Here is a 22203-nt window from a genome sequence, read left to right as displayed (position 1 = left end):
TCTGTTTAATTTTATCTGTTCAGGAATTCTGTTTAAAGCAGTACTAATTCCAGAAAATTTGGACAATACCAAAAATAACTCTTTTCCTCCATAACACATACACTGTTAATTCTTCTGTGTTCTTCCGTCTGGCCTTCTTGCTGTGGTTTTACTGTTCGTAGTTGTGATCATGTGAATTAATTTAATTTAATTTAATTTTTCAACTACATGTGCTAACTTAAACTACAGTTAACCCTTCAGCAACATTGTTTGAAGTGTGTGGGTCCTCTTAATGCAGAACTGTTTTCGATAAATATAGTACTGTATAATACTGTAAATGTATTTTCACTTGTGATTTTCTCATTAACACTTTGTTTTTTCTAGTGTACTTCGGTGTAAGAATACAGTATATATTACATAAGACATGAAAAGTATATGTTAATCATCTCTTTATATTACCTATAAGGCTTCTGGTCAACAGTAGGCTCTAAGTCGTCAAGTTTTGGAGGAGTCAGAAGTTACATGTGGATTTCTGACTCTGCGCTGGGTTGGCACCCCCAACATTGTTCACCCTCAGCATTGTTCAGGGGTTTTTCTATGGTTATAAAGTAGTAGTCCTCATTCTAGAAAATTGATAATATATATATGAAACATATTTATTTATAGATAAATTTGGATAATATTTTAGAATGTTTCTTTAGTTTTTATTTAGTGTCATATTTATACAGTTGACATCACAGAATGTATTCTGATTTTATGCATACTCAACAGATTGTGTAATAGCTAATATTAGTAGCTGTTTTATTATATTTTTATTCATTTAAAATCTTGATCACTTGTTGCTGTTTCATATTAATTGAATGGCCCTGTATGAGGATTGTGTGTTTATACATCTTGTCTAATTAAAATTGTAGTAGCAGGTGTAATTTTCCATAGGACTGTTGCCTTTTTAAAATTTATTTACATATCATAAAACTTGTCTCTTTTCTGCAATAGGAAATGGAAAGGTCAGTAGTTGCACAGCTGCCGAAGGTAGTTTCACATCTCTCACTGGACTTCTAGAAGTTGAGCCCCTGCACTTTACTTGTGTGTCAACTAGTGATGGCACCAGAATAGAAAGGGATGATGCAAGTACGTTTACTGGTATATACCTTCTTTTATTATACACTCTTTTTATTACGCATTTTATGCTGACATAAATACAAAGTGATATGTAAGTAATTAAATATCAGTTTATGTTATTTATAAGTTCCTTTGGTGTCATGTTAATAGAAACTTATTAATAGGAGGGAAAATTCTTAAGTATTTTTGTGTTCTTTTCTAAGTCAATTCATAGCACTTTTTTTCCTACCTTCTAGAACACGGTCTTAAATCCTTTTGTTTTTAGATGTGTGCAATTTTAGAAGCCTTTTAATTTGGAAAATATCAAATATAACAAAATTAAAGGGAAAATTAAAAGGGACTGCATTTCCTTTACCCAGCCTCAGTACTCCTCAACTATTGACCAGTGTTATGTGCAGTTTGGGCATTGTAATGCTATTTCTTGCATTTAAAGTTCACAGTATGTTTGGTAATACCGTTGAGAAGGTTGAGAAGAGTGAAGAAGGAATACTGTTTTTCCAGCTAGTTTAAAGCACCTTCAGACATATGAACCAATATTTTAGTGTGTTGAATATGTGGTATTATTGATGTTTGTAATGAATAATCAGTGGGAACTCTGGTGTTTTTTTTTTTATAAACCTTTTTTTCTGTGCTTTTTTCTCACATTGAAGTAAGATAAGTGTTTATTTACAATTCTGTGTTGGCACAAATAAGTGAAATTTTTATAATTAAAAATATTAGGGTTTTATCTTTATATTACAGTTACAGAAGAGCTTGAATATTGTCTTGAATGAATTCTGTTGGTGGTTTTGTGTTTGTGGTTTTCTTTTTGTTTTCTTCAATAGATTAACAGAAAGGAAAAACAGTTTGAGAAGTCACAAAACCTTTTAAGAAGGGTTTTTAGAAGAAATTTATCAGGGCACCTGGGTGGCTTAGTCAGTTTAGTTTCTGACTTGGGCTTGGTTCATGATCCTGGGAATGTGGGCTTGAGCCCTGCATCACACTCTGCACTGAGCATGGAGCCTGCCTGGGGTTCTTTCTCTTTCTCCCTCTGCCCCTCTCTCCAGCTCTCTCTCTCTCTCTCTCTCAAAAAAATAAATGTTTATGTGTGTATGTATATATATGTATATAAATTATCAATTCTTTGAGTACCTTTTTATTCAGAATCATTTTATATCTTCCGATTGTGGAAGTAATTACTAAGTGAAATCCTTTGCCTACGTAATTTACCTCAGTTTTTAATTAAAATCTTACATGGGATGCTAGAAGGATCAATTTTATTTGTGTTTGCTTTCTTGGATTGTTATAGTCATTTTGTAGAGACATACATTTACATTGGAATAGAAAAATGCTGTGACAAGAAATTGCACTTTCAGAGAACTCTTTTGTTATAAATCAGACTCTTTTGGAACTGTCTTGAAATTAAGGATCTAAAATGCATGTGTTTGAGTAAGTAATGCTTTCAGAAGGTATAAAATTTTGTAATAGATCACAGATTAGGTTTGAAGAAGAGAAGTATTCCTCACACTCCCTTTCATCTCCTACAAAGCAAGCAATGGAACCAGCTTTTTGTATTTTCAGAGATAGTGTGAATGATATATGTATTTCACCCAGACTGAAACCATCACCAGCAGAGGGGTTTTTATTAAATGTTAGGGCAAAGTCTTTTTTTTTTTTTTTTTTTTTTAAGTTTATTTATTTATTTTGAGAGAGAGAGGGAGAGAGAGAATCCCAAGCAGGCTCCACTCTGTTAGGGCACACCCCAACTCAGGACTCAAGCCCACGAACCACGAGATCATGACCTGAGCTGAGATCGTCAGATGTTTAACCAAGTGAGCCACACAGGTGCAGTGCAAAGTCAACTGTGATCATAAGGTGCTAAAAGGTGACTATAGTCTCTCAACTTCCTGTTTACTTTTTTCAAAACATACTAGCTATGAAATATAATGCTGTTATGAAAAAGTGCAGAAAACAATTGTATAACCCAACAATTTATGACAAAACAAACTGTCCCTATGATCACCAAATCAAGAAATAATTTTCTGAGTTTCCTGGGTGGCTCAGTCAGTTAAGTGTCCGACTTTGGCTCAGGTCATAATCTCACAGCCCATGAGTTCGAGCCCCATGTCAGGCTTTGTGCCGACAGCTCAGAGCTGAATCCTGCTTCAGATTTTGTGTGTCTCTCTCGCTGTGCCCCTCCCCTGCGCGCGCTCTCTCTTGCTCTCTCTCTCTCTCTCTCTCTCTCTCTCTCTCAGAAATAAAAACATAACAAAAAATTAAAAAAAATTTTTTTCCAACACTCTGAAAAGTGTCTTCATGTTCCCTTCCACTTATTTCTCCCTTACTCTCTAAAAGGGAAACATTGTTCTAACTTTTAGAGTAATCTTTTCTTGGTGTTTCTTTCATTGTATAAACACTTAGTTATACATTTCTGAATGCTTGTTGGATAGGGTCTACATTTATAATATAAAATTACATTTATGTGTTTTTTGGTCTGCCTTTGGTTCAATGTTACGATTGTTAAATTTATCTATATCAGTGGTTGTTTTTTATTGCTGTTTGAGATTCTGTTGTCTAAATAAAAAAAATTATGTGCCCACTGTTGATAAGTGTACTATTGATTGATATTTGGGTTGTTCAATTATGGTGCTTTTAGTACTACTGAATATACTGTTTTCTTGGAAATGAATGTAAGTAGTTGATTTATTGCTTCATGGGTTTTGCATATATTCAACTTTAGTAAGTAACATTAAAGAAATGCACTTCTTAATGTCCAAATATATGAGGATTTTCTAGTTATCTTGTTACTGATTTCTGTTTAAATTGCTATATGGTCAAAAATTACTCTGTCAGTCTTGCAGTCTGTGTTGGGAATTGTAGAGGATCAATTTTTATAACTATCCCATAAATATGTGAAAATAATATTTACACTTGTTGGTAAATTGTGCTATGTCCATTCAGGTGGATTTGCTAAATGTGTTATTTGAATTGTGTCTTTATTGATTAATTCCTTGGTTTCTTTTAGTTCATAAGATCAGTATGTTAAATTCTTGTCACTGTGCCTGTGGATATTTAATTTTGAGTTTCACCAATTTTTATTTTGTGTATTTTGAAGTTACCATACAAATTTAGAATGATTGTAATCTTTCTTGTGAATTGAATCTTTCAATATTAGGAATTATCTCTTTATCCCTGATAGCTATTTTTTCTAAAATTACTTTGTTTGAAATTTATATGCTTTGTATCAGCTTTCTTTTGGTTACTATTAATAGGATAGATATTTTTCCTTCCTTTTACTTTGAACTTTATTTTTCATAGGCAGCTTATAGTTGCTTTTTTTATTTTTTTAAAAATTTCTTTTTTTAACATTTATTTATTTTTGAGACAGAGAGAGAGCATGAACAGGGGAGGGTCAGAGAAAGAGGGAGACACAGAATCCGAAACAGGCTCCAGGCTCTAAGCTGTCAGCACAGAGCCCAATGTGGGGCTCAAACCCACCTGAGCCGAAGTCGGACGCTTAACTGACTGAGCCACCCAGGCGCCCGTGTAGTTGCTTTTTTTTAAATTGAGTCTGATACTTTGTCTTTCAGTTGGAATATTTATTTGCATTTAATGTAATTACTGATGTATTTGTTTTTAAATCTTTTTTTTTTTTTTTTTAATGTTTATTTATTTTTGAGAGAGCAGGGGAGGGACAGAGAGAGAGGGAGACACAGAATCCTGTATCTGTGGCACAGAGCCTGACCCGGGGCTTGAAGTCACAACCTGCAGGATCATGACCTGAGCCAAAGTTGGATGCTTAACTGACTGAGCTGCCCAGGCACCCCTAAATCTGCTGTTTTTTTATTTTTATTTTTTCCAACGTTTATTTATTTTTGGGACAGAGAGAGACAGAGCATGAACGGGGGAGGGGCAGAGAGAGAGGGAGACACAGAATCGGAAATAGGTTCCAGGCTCTGAGCCATCAGCCCAGAGCCGGACGCGGGGCTCGAACTCACGGACCGCGAGATCGTGACCTGGCTGAAGTCGGACGCTTAACCGACTGCGCCACCCAGGGGCCCCTAAATCTGCTGTTTTTAATGTACGGGTATTCTACTAGGTTTTCTCTTTTGCCAGTTAGATGTTTTCTCTTTCCTTTCCTCTTATTCTGGGTGATTATATTTTGGGGGGCTATTTTTCTACTCTTTACTCTTTTTAGCAGTTATCCCAGTGGTCATAATATACATATACCCTTTATACATTCAGAAGTCCAATTACTGTTTGTACTATACAGTGCAGATATCTAGACCGTTTACCACCTTTCTGACTTGTATGAAGTTGTGCTTTTATACCTTAATTTTATGTGTATTTTAATTCCCAAATGAATTATTACGGTTTTTATATTCAGTATTCATTTGGATTTGTCTCATTCCATTTTAATCCCTCTTTTTTTCCTTTTTGTCATTTGAGCTGCAATCAAGTATGATTTTCTTTGTTTGAAAAGTATTCTGTAACGTCTGTTTTTATTCTTGTCCACCCGTGGTGAATAAACTTAGTTTTGAAGGAGGAAATTTTAAAATTTTTAAAAATATTTAGGTAAATAAACTGCATAGCCATTATCCACGTTCCAGTATTATTAATGGTTTTCACATTTCCTTTATCTCTGCTATTTTTTCTTTGCTGAAGTACTTCAAAACAAATCCTAGATACTATATCATTATTACTTTTATATATATATATATGTATATATATATATGAAAAGTACCTTAAATAGCTTAAACAGTGTGCAAATGCTGTGTAATGACTGATGCAACATATCCATTTTTATCATAATCATAGAAACTATAATTTGTCCTGATCAATTTTTATCATAACCAACTAAATTAGCGTGATCACTTTCATGGTACAGTTTGTTTCCTATACTTAATTAAATTTGTCTGAATATTTGAATAATAAATTTTACATTTGGTTGATTAGATCCAGAGATGTTCTCTTCATTCTTGAAGTATATTTTGACATGTTACAGAATTCTAAGTTTTTATTTCTGTTAGTGATTTAAAAATAATTTCTTGTCATTTCCACTGTGTCAGTCTTATTATTCCTTTTTTAAGGTTGCTGTCAGCTCTCAAGCTGTTTTTAAGATTCATTCATATTCTTTCCCTATCCACCGCGCCCCCCCCCCCGCCCGAGCGTTTTTCTTTGATGGTCCTATAGGTGGTTTCATTTGTACTTACCCTGATTAGGATTCATAGGCTTTCCTGAATCCTTACTTGATAACTTCCATCAGCTTTGGAAAGATCTCAGCCATTAACTGTACACACAGTGCTTCTGCCTTGTTTTCTGTATTCTCTTTTTGCGTTTCCAGTTTCATGTGTTAGACCTTACCAGTATAAATGATGTAATTCTCAGTTTTTTAAATCTCTCCTTTTACTGTGGCTATTTGCTTCTAATTCATCTTAGTTTACTAATTCTCATTCTCTATTATTAATGGGAAAAATCTACCCTTCCTCCACTCTGCTGTGGTGTTGTGTCTGTTAAAAATCATGTCTGCTGTGGTGTAGGTCTGTTTTTGTCCACTGGTCAGTTTTTCTAGCCTTATGCCAGTACCTAATTGTCTTAATTATTGTAACTTTATATTAAGTCTTGAAATCTGGTAGTATACACTCATCAGTTTTGTTTTTCTTTCTTTTTTGGTAGATTTAAAAAATTGGTATAAAGTTTGTTGTGCAGTCATCATCACTTTTTAATTCCAGAATATTTCCATTACTCCACAAAGAGGTTCTGTAGTCATGAGCAGTCACTCCTCATCGCCTTTCCCCTCCATCGCCTGGCAGTCAGTAATCTATGTTGTGTCTCTATGGATTTGCCCACCCCATACATTTCTTATAAATGTAGAATCATATAGTTTGTGGCCCTTTTGTCTGGCTTCTTTCACTTAGCATAATGTTTTCATGTTTCACCCACTTAGCATGTCTCCGTACACCATTCCTTTTTATGACTGAATAGTATTCCAGTGTATGGATATGCTACTTTTAAAACAATTTGGATATACCTCATTTTGCTTATCTACTCAGAAGTTAATGGACGTTTGAGTTGTTACTTCTTTTTTGGCTGTTAAGAAAAATGCTGCTATGCAGCATATTTGTGTACATTTTTATGTTTTCAGTTCTCTTGAGTATATGCTTAGTGAAATTTTCTATTTTTCTTCTTAAACATATGTTTAATATAAAAGTTAAAAAAATTTTTTTAATGTTTTTGGATTTATTTTTGAGAGAGAGAGTGTGCGCGCAAGTGCACATGCCCACAAGCAGGGGAGGGGCAGACAGAACGAGGGGGAGACAAAGAATACTAAGCAGTCTCCAAGCTGTCAGTGCAGAGCCCAACGCAGGTTTCATACTCAAAAAGCCAAACCGTGAGATCATGACCTGTACCGAAGCTGGATGCTTAACCGACTGATCCACCCAGGCGCCCCTAAAGATAGGTTTTCTTAAAGATTCTTGGTCTTTGTTTCTATTTCCCCCCCAGCTTTATTGAAATATAACTGACATAACAACACTCAGCAAGTTTAAGGTGTATAATGTATTGATTTGATACATTTATATATTGTAGAATGATTACCACTATAGCATTAGCTATATGTCTGTCCCGTCACTTAATTACCATTTCTTTTTCTGTGGTGGGAACATGTAAGATCTACTCTTAGCAACTTTCAACTACCCATAGTAAAAGGAAAGATTGAAAAACCGAATTCTGTCATTTATACTGATGAGGTGTAACACATGAAATTGTAAATGCAGAATTGAAAACTATACAGCATTATTATATTATTATATACAGCATTATTATCATCATGCTGTATTTATTTCATTTAAATTTTAGAATGAGCTTTTCAGATTATACACCGAAGAGCTTATTATTTTTTTTATTTGGAATTTGAATATAAATCAGTTTAGGAGAATTGACATCTTAATATTAAGCCTTTTACTTGATTAACATGATATATCTAGTGTATTTAGGTCTTCAGTTGCTCTGGGAGATATTTTTAGTTTTCAGTGTTGACGTTTAGCACATCTTTTTCAGATTTATCCTTAGCTGTTTGATTTTTTTACGCTAGTATAAGTGATATTTTTCTTAATTTTATTTCCCTTTTTTTGGTTGCTAGTGCATAAAAATATAATTGATTTTTGTATATTAATCTCATGTGACACTGCTGTATTAGCTTATTAATTCTAATAGTTTGTAGATTCTTAAAGACTTTTTATATACACAATCATGTCATCCAGTTTTTTGGGTTTTTTTTTTTGTTTTTGTTTTTTTTTTTTGGTGCAAAAAGGTGATTTTATTAAAGCATGGAGACAGGACCTGTGGGCAGGAAGAGCTGCCTCATGTCATCTGTTAATAAGAATTTTACTTTGTTGTTTTTCTAATCATTTTATCTTTTACTTCTTTTTCTTGCTCTTTTGTGCTTTCTAGAACTTCCTGCGTGATACTGAATAGAAATGGTGGTCATAGTCATTTTTATTTTCTTCTGATCTCTACTTATATATGGTTTTTGAGGCCCTTTGTGTAAAAATAGAAAAGGATATTGCTCAATCAAAAATCACAAGATTTAAAAAATTTGTAGTTGCAGGATGACTTATTTCTTTTGGATTGCTGATGTGTCTCTTGTGTTTCTGGTTACTTAATTCATTTTCCCACAAGTAGTATTTGGGCATTGGATTTTAAAGTCAGTAAAGGGCTCAACTCCACGTGGTTAATATTGACTGTAATTACCCAAAAAGTACAAGTACAATAGCAGTGCTTCGATAAGTCCAATAATTTTCCTCCAGAGTTGGAATTAATAGCTGTTTCTTTGGTGGAACATTAGATGAAGCAAATGGATTTCATTTTGGGGCACATAGTTTATATGAGTTTTGATTGCTCTTTCTTTGACCAGGCTTGTAGAGTTGGATTCTTGGAAGTTAAATGAAGTATAGTATGGCTATTCTGTAATATGTGTGTGTGTGTGTGTGTGTGTGTGTGTGTGTGTGTGTGTGTTTAAGTTGAAGACACTTTTAATTGTGAAAGGCTATGCACAGTTTGTTATTACTATCTTGTGGATTACAGCTAATTTTTTTAAATAGTTTTTTTTTTTTTTTTTTTAATCCTAGCACAGTGTAGCATTGTTAGATGTTAAGATAGCCTGTCACATACCTGGGTTCTCCCCGACCCTTTCAGGTATTAGCAAATTACTTCCCTCAACTTTAGATTCATTACCTATAAAATGGGTAAGAGTCGTACCTACCTTTGTGTCATTGCAAAGACAGAATGAGTTGATGTAAGTAAGCTCCATGCTTGGCACTGTGGTTTCCCATTGGCTTTGTTTTCACACAGTCCTTGGTTCCAGCCCTAGTTTTACCACTATCAGCTCTGCAGGTCACACTTCTCTGTCATCAGTTAAAAAACAGAGTTCTTCTGTCTGCTTCTCAGAGTTGTTTACCTGTTGAATACAGTAATTGATTAAAACAGTGTCACATGGTAATGCACACTAAAATTTGCTACTGTTGTAGTGGTTATCTTTCCCTAATGTAACTATATTTTGTGCTGACCTATTTCATTATGTTGTGAAATTAAGCTTTTATCTTAGCTTTTCCTAAAATGTTTTCCACAAATATTGTTAAATATTTAATGAGGAGTTATTTTTTATAATGTATACTTGAGTAACATTGAAAAGGAAAGTCAAAGAAATTGTTCAACTTACAGGATTTCGTAGAGCCTTTAAGGATAATCTTCATGTGTAAGCTGGTGTGCCAAACTTGCTTGACATAAGTCGAATCAGAGATGTTTCTCTCCATATTAGTGTTCTGGGGAGAATATGGTAGGAAACATTGCTTTTACCTATTCTATGTGGGCCAGACTGTCTAGGCTATGCTTTAAAATGAAGAAATAAGTGTCATCAGATTTTTAAAATGATGTAATTAAAGGTTTTTTTGAACTTTTTGCAGGAGGAAGGAGGTACTACTACAGGAAAACTTAGTAAAGCAAATTTTAGTTTATTCGTTAAGCTCAAATTGTATAATAGGATTACTCTCATTTTGTGTTTTTATTTTAGCCATATTAAATGAAATTTCTTACATGCTGAAAATATTTTTAAGTTCAAAGGTATACCAAGTTGTTTTTTGGTTTTTTTTTGTTTGTTTGTTTTGTTTTGTTTTTGATTTGGAAATAGGTCCTGGATCCCTTAAACTCAAATACTGTTATTATCAATGAGTATGCTTTTATGATTAAGACTTTGATCATTAAGACTTCTTTTTTATACTCTATAGCTTACTGTCTTTTAAAGTGAAACTCTAGTTTTAATGTCAAAATAGTATACTTGGAACATGTTTCTGCATGAACCTTTTCCTCATCCCTTTTCTCTCCCCCTTGTCTTACACCAGTGAGTTCCTTCGGGGTTACTCCTGCAGTAGGTGGACTGTCATCGGGGACAGTTGGGGAAGCTTCGACAGCCCTGAGTTCAGCAGCCCAGGTAGCTTTGCAGTCTCTCTCTCATGCAATGGCTTCAGCCGAGCAACAGCTGCAGGTGCTGCAAGAGAAACAGCAGCAGCTTTTGAAGCTTCAGCAACAGGTTGGAGACTCTTTGGCTCTTTGTTCATGCTGTCTCTAAACTTCAAAAGCTGAAAAAAGTACTGTAAAAATGCCCATTATTTTCATAAAGGAAAGTAGGTTGACCGATCTGAGCTAATCATTTTCTGCAAAAATTGAGGTAATGTCTTTGTGATATATCTAAGTGTTTAAAAATTATAAAAGTAAATTTCGTTTGACAAATATCTGATGGAATATAATTGATATGGGGGGGCAGGCTTTTAGTAAAATTCGTTGTAACTCTGTTTAAACACTCTTGGTCAAACGTTATGGTTACCAGTTACTATTTTTACAGATTGACTAACCTAAAATATTTTAAAGATGATTTGCAGTCATGTGGATTAAAATTTAGTAATAATGACAGTTGCTTGGGAGTTTTTATTGTTCTCTAAATGCATCCCATGTGGTTCCAGGTGACAAATTGTATCAGGTTAGGCAACACGAGAGTCCGCCTCCTCCTGTTAATATTTCGTTCTGAGTAGAACTGTGTTTCCTTATTTACATGCACTTGTTCTTCTTTCTTTCCACCTTTGCTTTGTGGAAGTCCAAGTTTCCGAAACACAAGGAAGTTTACATCAAATATTTAATGAAGTTCGTATAGTGAAGAAATGCTCAATTCATGTGGAGTCCATTTTTATTTAATTTCATTTTTATTTAACTAGGATCTAGTTAATCATGTTTATCTTCATAAAATATTCCTGTGTAGTGTTCCCTACAGTTCAGGTAGGCAGGATCAGTCTACATTTGTTGCCTTTACTTCTTTTACAGAAAGCAAAGCTGGAAGCCAAGTTACATCAGACAACAGCTGCAGCGGCTGCCGCAGCATCAGCAGCATCAGCAGTAGGTCCTGTTCACAACTCTGTGCCTTCCAACCCGGTGGCAGCCCCCGGATTCTTCATCCATCCATCTGATGTTATTCCACCCACTCCAAAAACAACACCACTTTTTATGACTCCACCACTCACCCCACCCAATGAAGCAGTTTCCGTTGTGATTAATGCCGAACTTGCACAGCTTTTCCCAGGCTCAGTTATTGATCCCCCAACAGTCAATCTTGCTGCACATAACAAAAATTCCAACAAGTCCAGAATGGTAAATTCTTATATTTTAAATAGGTGTTCGCTTAGACATTTAAAAATATTATGATGTATACGCTAGCTTGAGAAGGCAAAATTTTATTATGCCAACTTGATACATCAAATTAGGTTGTTTTCTAAAATATTACAGAATATACATCAGGAGATGAGACTTGTTAATTTGATATACAGTTACTAGTTTGTATAGAGCAAGAGTAATATCAATATAGAGTTATACTTTTTTCTTTTCTAGAATCCACTTGGTTCTGGTCTAGCTCTTGCAATTTCTCATGCTTCACATTTTCTTCAACCTCCACCTCACCAGTCCATTATTATAGAGCGAATGCATTCAGGTAATCTTTGATTTTCTTAAGATATTTTTGTTGCCTATTCTGCTAGCCCTTTGAATCTTAATATTCTGTAGTTTGATTTTCCTTTGCAAGTAAATCACATCTGTTCCCAGGTAAGTACATTTTACCAGGAGTAGGCACTACATAAGGCTCCAGCTGTGCATTCACCACGTTGGGTGGCAGAGTGTTACTGGGTAGGTTGACTAGTTCTGTCCGGACTGTGGATTTCACCTGCACATGGGTCTTGCCTGTTGAACTCTGATGGACATGACCATCTACCTCCATTGTAGCCACTCGATTATCATTACACTGGAAGTTACGCTTAAATATTCTTAAGACCAGCATCCTGATGTTGGAATCATTTCTAGAAAATAGCAGATAGACATACTGCTGATTTTAGTAACTAAGTAAAATTAATAACACTTCATGGTCTCTTGATAATTCAAATTCTGCCTAAGTTTGTGACATACTTACATGCTAGCAACCCATGACTGGGATAGATGCTTTCAACTAGAATATGTTTACTAATAAACCACAGGTGATTTTAACCTTATCATCCTACCAAACTACTAGTTCTGGGCTTGTGCTGCAGCAGAATTCAGTAGAAACCCACAGTGTGTTTTACAGTAGAAAGTAATATGTGTATAATGCATACTGTGGCACTTTCTATCATATGAATAGTTTGCTTTATTGCATTGCGATGTTTCTTCTTTGGAAGAGAGAGTTTTTTAAAAAATGTAAAGTAAAATTCTTTTTTTTTTGTTTTTAAATGATTTTCAAGTTTATTTCTTTGTTATTGAGAGAGAGAGCGAGAGAGAACACAAGCTGGGGTGGGGCAGAGAGAGAGGGAGATACAGAACCCAACGCAGGGGTCGAACTCAGCAGCTGTGAGATCATGACTTGAGCTAAAGTCCAACCCTTAACTGACTGAGCCACCAGGCGCCCCTAAGGTAAAATTCTTAATGGTGTTTTTTGCTCAACTAATCCTTCATTGGTATCAACATTAGCATTTGTAACATTTAGAGTGTGATTTGTTGTGGAGTCTTATGGAATGTGAGCAGTTTTTTACACTGCAGTTTGGTTTTTTTTTTTTCTTTTTTTATCATTGTAATTGACTGTAGGACATAGAAGAATTATGTTCTTTGTTATTTAATAGTTTTTCTGTCTAGGGAAGTATTGGTAACTACCTTGTTTGCTTTTAAACTAGCTCCATTGAAAACTAGTTCTAGAAGTTCAGTTGATTCCTTCACTGTAAAATGTAGCTGGTAAGGTTATTAGGTGCTTCTCACCCCAACCTGGTAAAGAAGAAAAAGAACTATATGATTAACAATGCTGTCTACTGTTTCACTAATTGGGCTTATTCTGAAATGTATATGAGCTGAGATATGCAAATCTGTTCTTTCTTCCATTCCTCTGTGATCATTTTTGCCTTTCATTAATGTGCACATCTCAACTGTGCTGCGTGTGATTCTAGTGTTTACACGAAGAGGCATCCTGCCTGTTTAGTGTGGTCCTTGAGAATAAGCCATATGCTTTGCCTGGAACTGAGCTGAAGAGACAGTGATGTGCCACTACCTGGGCAAAAAACAGTGTTTGAGATAAGCTGCATTTGTCTTCTTTGGAGGACCTTCCTAAGGGATTTTTTATAGTGGCGGTGCTGACTGCATGTGATTTCTGCCTTGTACTTTTACTTTACATTGTAACTACAATGTAGGATCTAACTCCATAAGAAGTTAAACAAGGCTTGAGAAAACTAAAGTAATAACAATTTGGTATCATTAATGAGTCTAGGTGGGAAAGTTTTAAAAAGTGACCAAATGATTGAAAAAAGAGCAGATAGATAACTTTTAAGAGTTCATCTATCTACTGTTTTTGATGATACAGTTTTTCTACTCTGATGTTTTAAATTAAGCTTTGGGGCACCTATGTGGCTCAGTCGGTAAGGCATCCGACTTTGGCTGAGGTCATGATCTCGTGGTTTTTGGGTTCACCTCCTGCTTTGGGCTCTGTGCTGACAGCGCGTAGCCTGGAACCTGCTTCAGATTCTGTGTCTCCCTCTCTTTCTGCCCCTCCCCCGCTTGTACTCTGTCTGTCTCTCTCAAAAATAAATAAACATTAAAAATTTTTAAATTAAGCTTATATGCACAGTTGATTGTCACAGTAACAAACTTACTCTTGTGTATTTTTTACTTCAGTCTTACGTAGCATGGATTGAAGTTTCAGAAAATTTTCAAAGGCTACTTTCTCTTTCTACTTACTTGTTTGTAGTTTAATAAGTTGATTTCGGATTTTAAGATGAGTGTTCCCAACTGTTTTTGAATGTATCTTTTGGTTAATTGAAACAATGGTATTTTTTGTCACCTGTTGCTCTCTCTGATAGGAGCAAGGAGATTTGTGACCTTGGATTTTGGCAGACCAATACTATTGACAGATGTATTGATTCCCACTTGTGGAGACTTGGCCTCCTTGTCAATTGACATTTGGACTTTAGGAGAAGAGGTGGATGGGAGGCGACTGGTAGTGGCAACTGACATAAGCACCCATTCACTAATTCTGCATGACTTGATACCACCTCCTGTGTGCAGATTCATGAAGGTAAAAGACTTCAAGACAGTGAATTGATAGGCTTTCCATGTTTCTGACAGGTTATGAAAGATACTTAGACATATAGTTAAAAAGTATAACTATCTTTTTAAATCCATTGCTCAGAATTTTATTTTTTTGCAGATGGAGTGTATGTATACTTATGTTTTGATTTGTTTTGGTTTTTATTTCATTTCAGATCACTGTCATTGGACGTTATGGAAGTACAAATGCCAGAGCCAAAATCCCATTAGGATTTTACTATGGTCATACGTATATCTTGCCTTGGGAGAGTGAACTGAAGTTAATGCATGATCCTTTAAGGGGAGAGGGTGAATCTGCAAACCAACCGGAAATTGACCAGCATTTAGCAATGATGGTTGCTCTACAGGAAGATATACAGTGCAGGTTATTAGAAAATTGCAGTCTATTTTAATCTTATTGAAGCCTTTTATATTGTATGTCTTGCATATATTTTTCAAGAAATGTCTTTTCCTAGATGTATAGAAAAGAACAGTAGGACAGGGCACCTGGCTTAAGTCAGAAGAGCATGCAACTCTTGATCTTGGGGTTGTGAGTTCAAACCCCACTTTGGGTACAGAGATTACTAAAAAAAAAAAATGTGAACTTAAAAAAAACAAAAAAAGAACAAAAGGAAGTAGGAAACGAATGTTACAGTAATATTTGATAAATTAAAATATTGTGATTAATTAACTGGCTTTATTTAGTACTTAACGACTGATGAATTCTTTTTAATGGTTGTAGAGATTTAATTTTCAGTGTACATTTATACATATATATCAGAGAGAACATTGCAGGAATTATTTTGTACATTTTTTTTTTATTTACAGGTATAACTTAGCTTGTCATCGACTGGAAACTCTTTTGCAAAGTATCGATCTTCCTCCTCTCAACAGTGCTAACAATGCACAGTACTTTCTGCGAAAACCAGACAAGGCAGTTGAGGAAGACAGTAGAGTTTTTTCTGCCTATCAAGATTGTATTCAGCTACAGCTTCAGCTGAATTTGGCTCATAATGCAGTGCAGAGGCTCAAAGTAGCTCTAGGTACAAGTCGGAAAGTGTTAAGTGAAACATCAGATCCAAAAGATTTGATTCAGACGTCTTCCACAGAGCAGTTACGTACCATCATCAGATATTTATTGGACACTTTGCTCAGTCTTCTTCACTCTTCCAATGGTTTGTATTTGGCTTAAGTTCTTTAAATGTTAGAAATGTGTTTGATGTGATTTTGTTGCATGTTTTGTTGTTGTGTTAATATTTCCTGAGTGTTGCTCATTTTGATGTCCTTTCTAAAGTGACTATGAAATGTGTTTAGGTTAACTCGTTTTTTCCTCCATATTTTTACTTGTTTTTGTTTTAAACGGATTTTCGATAATTTTCTTGAGGTTTTGCTGTTGATGTGGCACATCATTTTGTTATTGGCAAAACATTAAATATTGTTATTGTGAAAACTGTTACTAAATTGCTACCCTAATATACTGTCATTTTCTAATAACAGGAGCTATTTTTGATCATTACACGTGCACTCACAAACACACGTACTCAGCTAACTGATACACCCAACTCCACACATAAGAAATACAGTTGATTGAACTGCTAGATTTTCTCCTCCCCAAGTGTTTAACAATTAAATTCTTCATACGAAGAATAAAGAAATGAATAGCAAAATAAATAAAATACAATTGTGTACTGAATCCTGGTAAAGAAGAAAGTGTATTTAGGTATGCTGATACTGATACTACAGCATACACTTAAATAGGAAATTTTATTGTTTTCTGTTTTGTAATAGGACACTCTGTTCCTGCAGTTTTGCAGAGCACATTTCATGCCCAGGCCTGTGAAGAGCTTTTTAAACACTTGTGCATCAGTGGAACGCCAAAGATACGATTGCATACTGGTCTTCTACTTGTTCAGCTCTGTGGTGGTGAAAGATGGTGGGGTCAGTTTCTTTCTAATGTTCTTCAGGAACTGTACAATTCAGAGCAGCTTCTCATCTTCCCACAAGATAGGTAGGTCAGAAGATACTGGAGTTGTTCGTTATTAGTAATTTCTAATTCTCACAGTCATTGCTCAGATTTTGAAATCCTACATATGTGGATCCTGAATGGGGAAATGAAACATTTCTTTCCAGGGTTTGGGGAATGCCTAGCAAAACGCATATTGAAAATTACACATGATATAACCAGACTACCTTCTGTAGTTTTGTAATTGAATCTGTGGAGTTTATAGGTCTCTGTTTACAAGTATTTCCTAACAGATTATGTTACTTTATGTGTTAAACGCATTTTCTGGGGACTTTGATAAAGTTCTCTTCTTGATTTCTTATTTAGTTAAAAAATACAACCTGTAGTTTGAAAAGAGCCAATTTTAACATCATAGCTCGAGATATAAATCATGCTGAGAACTACATATCCTATTGTTTGTTAAATTTCAATGTAAATTATTTTTTTAATGAGCAAATTGATGCATACTTAGTATGTCTTTTTTTTTAGGGTATTCATGTTGCTCTCCTGCATTGGTCAAAGATCACTTAGCAATAGTGGAGTATTAGAAAGCTTACTTAATCTGTTGGATAATTTATTGTCACCTCTTCAGCCGCAGTTACCCATGCATAGGAGGACAGAAGGTATTATTTCAAGTGGTCATCTTTTGTAAAAACATAAGATTCCTGTTACTACTGCTTTCATAAAATGGCTACTGTGAAGTACCTATTTTAATATTCGTCATGGCACATATTGTTAATATTTCTATGATGTAGACTTTTTAGAATGTAGACTTTCATGTGATTGACTGCCATGTGGTTATTGCTTTAAAAATCTATTACCTTTTCATTATTTGAATTTTGAATTTGGGAACTATTATGTTTTTCCTATTTACTGTCATAACTAAGATCAAACTCTAATTTTAATGCTCATTTTTGAGAGAGAAAGGTAAAGAGAGAGAGAGAGAAAGCACCTGAGCAGGGCCGAGGGGCAGAGAGAGGAGACACAGGCTCCAGACCCTGAGCTGTCAGCACAGAACCCAACGCAGGGCTTGAACCCTTGAATCGTGAGATCATAATCTGAGCTGAAGTTGGATGCTTAACTGACTGAGTCACCAGGCACCCTTCAAACTCTTCTTATTTAAGTCTCTCTTAATTTAAGGCACAGTTGCTGTTCTGGTCATCGTATTTCATTTGAGCAACAAAATTGTTATTGGAACAAAAACTTGAGAATGTAGTTCAAAAAACTTTATGAAGGCAAAATTGAGAGATTTTTTTAATTTAGTTATCTGTAAGTCTTAGACTAGGACCTTACACCTTATTTCCTAATTTATAAATTATTATCTGTTGGATTCAACCTGTAACTAAGAATCTATTCTCATACCATAAAGCATTTGTCTTCCATTACGTTCAGTATGTTCCTCAATTTGGCCATAAGTTCCAATTTTGAGGCTTATTATAAATAAATGTTAATGTTAGCAATGATACAGTATATTTTAAATTTATAAAATGTCTTATTGCATAATTGTCCTCTCAGACTTCATTAGAACTCTTAGAGTCACCTGATTGTTTTTTCCCCTGTCATCTCTTCTTAGGAGTACTGGATATTCCCATGATCAGTTGGGTTGTTATGCTGGTGTCCAGGTTGTTGGATTATGTGGCAACTGTTGAAGATGAAGCAGCAGCTGCAAAGAAACCTTTGAATGGTAAAGACAGGGAAAGGTTTCTGACAGGTATCAGAAGTTTATAATAATCTGTTGGTGGGGATTTTGAATGAGTACACAGTTGTTCCAGAACTGGCTATTGGCCTGGAGATTACAGCTGTATGTAATTTATCTAAAGTAAGAATTAAATATACCAGGAATCTGTTTTAAGGGCAGAATTTAATTTTGAAGGGCTTTCTGGACAAACCCCTTATCTGAGCATGACTTTTAATGTCTAAATACAACTGTGTCTTTCATGAGGTATTTCCAGGCTCATTTAAATACTTTCTAATACCATACATATCAGTGAATTTATGAATAGGAAATCTTTGTTATTTTAGTATAGTGTGTCATTCTATTTACCATTATGGAGTATAGTTCTAAATTTTTTTTTTTTCAACGTTTATTTATTTTTGGGACAGAGAGAGACAGAGCATGAACGGGGGAGGGGCAGAGAGAGAGGGAGACACAGAATCGGAAACAGGCTCCAGGCTCTGAGCCATCAGCCCAGAGCCCGACGCGGGTCTCGAACTCATGGACCGCGAGATCGTGACCTGGCTGAAGTCGGACGCTTAACCAACTGCGCCACCCAGGCGCCCCATAGTTCTAATTGACTATAAGGAGCTTTTATGCTTAGATATGGAAATTACCAGATTTATTTATTTTTTGTTTTTGTTTTTTATTTTTTTTGAGTTTCAGTCTTTCTCCATAAACTTTTGGGGCATAGAAAAATTTTAAAGTTAAAGGAAATCAAGCTGTAAGACAAATTATTTTCTTCCTTTCTTCCAACCTAATGACACTTTTCCTAAAGGTTTTGGAATAGCTGCATCTTATATCTAAGTGCCGTAAAATTTGAATTTTATACATTGTCAGGACCATAGTATTAAGATCCCTCAGAGTGTTTTCTAGATAAATCAATTGATTATCATTTGATAAGTCAAATGGGGCCCATTACTTTTGGTAAAAGGGTGGGGTATTTTATTCATGTAGAGAAAATATGTTTTAAATATTTAGAGTCTTTGGCTCAGTTTACTGATTTATGGGATATAGAGGTATCTACAATTATATACAACTGTCATATAAAGTTGGAATATTACAGTATTGAAGGTCTTAGTTTTTATTTATATCATTCAGATAATATGGAAATGCATTGGTGGAAGACATTTTTTGTAGGTTTTGAAGAATTTGAATTGACTAATGGATATTAGAGAATAGGGAAGATACCTTTAGTTTAAGCAAGCATGAACAAGTAATTGGAGATTACTTCAGGGGTGGTTCAGGGGTGGTATTGAGCCTGAATTGAAAAGAAGAATGATACTTAAAGTAATAGTCTGGACACGTTTTAAAAAATGAGAGTAAGTCGAGCTACACAGCATAATTTTTGAACCGTTTAACCTTATTTTTACATTTGTAAAGTCAGATTATTGAACGCCCTCTTTTTGGGTCCTTGCATTAACGTATGGATTTGACATAGGCACTAGTGAGCATTTGTTGTTTGAATTGAGTTACATCAGTGCTGTGTTGTACAAAGATTAATCTTAAGCAACTATGGAGAAAGATGGCCGTTTTCTTAAAGGGAAGATTGGAGACAGAGAAAACTCTGATCTTAAAGTCATTTAGGATCTGGATTAGCCTTTCTAGGGTTATATCTTACTACCAGTTTCCTTAAAACTGCTTTGTTGTGATTGACATGTTTATAAATTTGTGTTTTCTAGGTGTGGAAAATACTTTAAAACCACATTTAACAGAATTATTAATAAAATGTTTTCTTGCTCTTATAGGTAACCAGTGGAGTTTTATTAACAATAATCTGCACACTCAGAGCATAAATAGGTCTTCCAAAGGCAGCAGTAGCCTTGATAGATTATATTCCAGAAAAATCAGAAAGCAGCTAGTTCATCATAAACAGGTAATTTTCAATATACTTTTAAAATTTTAACGTTTGAGAACATTGCTTTTGACATTGCATGAGATAGACTTACTGTCAGATCTCAGGTATGATATTTAATGAGGTACTTAGGGAAATTATTTAACAGTTGAGAGACAGAGCTTCCTTATTCATAAGATGGCAACAGTTTGTAGTTTACAGATTTTTGGTGAGGTCCTTTAAAGCGTCTACCTCTTTACATCTCTGTTTCTGCCATTCTAAGTGAGAGGCTGTCATTTTCTTTTGTCTAGTTAAAAGGCCTCTCACCCTTTTTGTTCTCAGTCATACGTTATCATATCATTTCCTTCTCCAATTCTCAGTAGCTTTCAGTTGACCTGTGCATGCAGTTCAAAGTCCTTAACATGGCTTGATGGTGTCTATCATCTGCTTCCTCTTTGTGCCTGTCAGGTTTGAATTTTAGTCTAGCCCTACTGAATTTGAGTTCATGAACCACCAGTTTTCTCATCCAGGATTTTAGTATGCGGTGAGTTTCCTCCCTTACCACGTAGGATAACCTAATTTACTAGGCATTAGTTCAGGCATTCTTTTATTTTTTTTTTTTAAGTTTATTTATTTGTTTTGAGGGGGCGAGAACAAGCGAGCATGAGCAGGGGAGGGACAGAGAGAGAGGATCCCAAGCAGGCTCCATGCTGTCAACGGAGGGCCCATGTGGGGCTCGAACTCAGGAACCGAGACCGGACCTGAGCCGAAATCAGGAAATGAGGAGTCGGGTGCTTAACCAACGGAGCCTCCCAGGTGCCCCTCAGGCATTAGTTTATATTCACTTCCTCAAAGAGGTCTTCTCTGGTTTCTAAATTAGGATAGTGCCCCATACAATGTGTTTCCCATGTGTCTCGTATTTTTCCTTTCATTATATTCATCATAAATTTTGGTAGTGTCTTTTGTTTTGTTAATATGAGATTTGTGTGTTTCGCTGTGAGTGAATGATTTCTTGAAGTCTTGTTAGGAGTCATGCAGAGTGCTCTTTTTTACCTGCCTTTTTTTTCCCTCAAAATGGTATTTTTGAGATTCATCCATATTGAGTATATCATTGATTCTTTTTATTCTTGAGTACTCTTCCATGAGTGTTCCAGAATCTGTTTACCTGTTTTCCTATTGATGAACACTTTAGTGTTTTTTTTTTTTGAAATACAAATATGCATGTATGTTTCTCTGATTAACATGCAAATGTTTGCATGCACACACATTCAGTCTTTCTTTCACAGAAAGAAGGTCATGTATTAGAATGTGGTTTTTGTTATAGGACATCTGTGCATATATCTGGATTTTTTCTTACGTGGTTCCATGATCTCTCTTGAAATTACACATAAAATTTGGTCCCTGTGCATTGTACTGTGTAGAAGTGAATTTATAGCCGACATCAGATTCTTGTGAGCCATTGCTTTATTATTATCATTTTTTTTAAAGGGGTCTTTCTCTTTTCTCTTACAGTATATGCCAGGTTATATACTATATCCTTGATACCTAGAATGGAGCCTAGTGTCTTACCAATAGTTATTTGCATAATTGATTTAAACTGTAATGAGAGTTTATATGAAAATCCTTAGGATCTGGCAAGTTTGTGAAAGCTTTGGGCTTTTTTTAAAAAAAAGGACTTAGCACTGAATTTTAGGTTTCCCTTATGGTTTTTTTTGACTAAGCTGTTTGATCTTTTGCAAGAAAAATGATGTGAAGCTTTTCTCTCAGCTTTTTTTTTATTCTTAACTAATTGTGTGGTAATAATTTGCATCCTTTTGAATTCAGCTAAATTTTATTGAACACTTAATGTTTATGTTTGCTGTGTTTAATTTAGAATATGAAGATGGAAAGCAAAGCTAGAATATAACCCAGTGGGTTTTCCTTAGTAAAATATTACTA

At 35.0% G+C, this 22203-nt stretch overlaps 1 protein-coding gene across 13 annotated transcripts in view; it reads left to right on the top strand.

The window, feature by feature from the left end:
* The window catches only part of BIRC6 (baculoviral IAP repeat containing 6), a 221939-nt gene that overhangs the window by 75562 nt on the left and 124174 nt on the right, over positions 1 to 22203 (top strand). For 4 of the 13 annotated variants that reach the window (XR_003412372.2, XM_027033519.2, XM_027033514.2 and 1 more), the window contains 11 exons: positions 976 to 1122; positions 10479 to 10666; positions 11452 to 11775; positions 12013 to 12112; positions 14490 to 14704; positions 14892 to 15100; positions 15544 to 15890; positions 16504 to 16723; positions 17207 to 17340; positions 18291 to 18428; positions 20180 to 20307. Coding sequence is in view for 12 of the 13 variants with exons in the window: in XM_027033519.2 (XP_026889320.2) it covers positions 976 to 1122; positions 10479 to 10666; positions 11452 to 11775; positions 12013 to 12112; positions 14490 to 14704; positions 14892 to 15100; positions 15544 to 15890; positions 16504 to 16723; positions 17207 to 17340; positions 18291 to 18428; positions 20180 to 20307 (2150 nt within the window). In the remaining variant the exon portion in view is untranslated. The remainder of the gene's footprint in view (positions 1 to 975; positions 1123 to 10478; positions 10667 to 11451; positions 11776 to 12012; positions 12113 to 14489; positions 14705 to 14891; positions 15101 to 15543; positions 15891 to 16503; positions 16724 to 17206; positions 17341 to 18290; positions 18429 to 20179; positions 20308 to 22203) is intronic. The other 9 variants (XM_027033515.2, XM_027033513.2, XM_027033512.2 and 6 more) reach the window with 8 other exon arrangements.

This window comes from Acinonyx jubatus, chromosome A3, assembly GCF_027475565.1.
Source record: "Acinonyx jubatus isolate Ajub_Pintada_27869175 chromosome A3, VMU_Ajub_asm_v1.0, whole genome shotgun sequence".
NCBI classification, from domain to species: domain Eukaryota; kingdom Metazoa; phylum Chordata; class Mammalia; order Carnivora; family Felidae; genus Acinonyx; species Acinonyx jubatus.
This window is presented reverse-complemented; position numbering and strand designations above follow the sequence as displayed.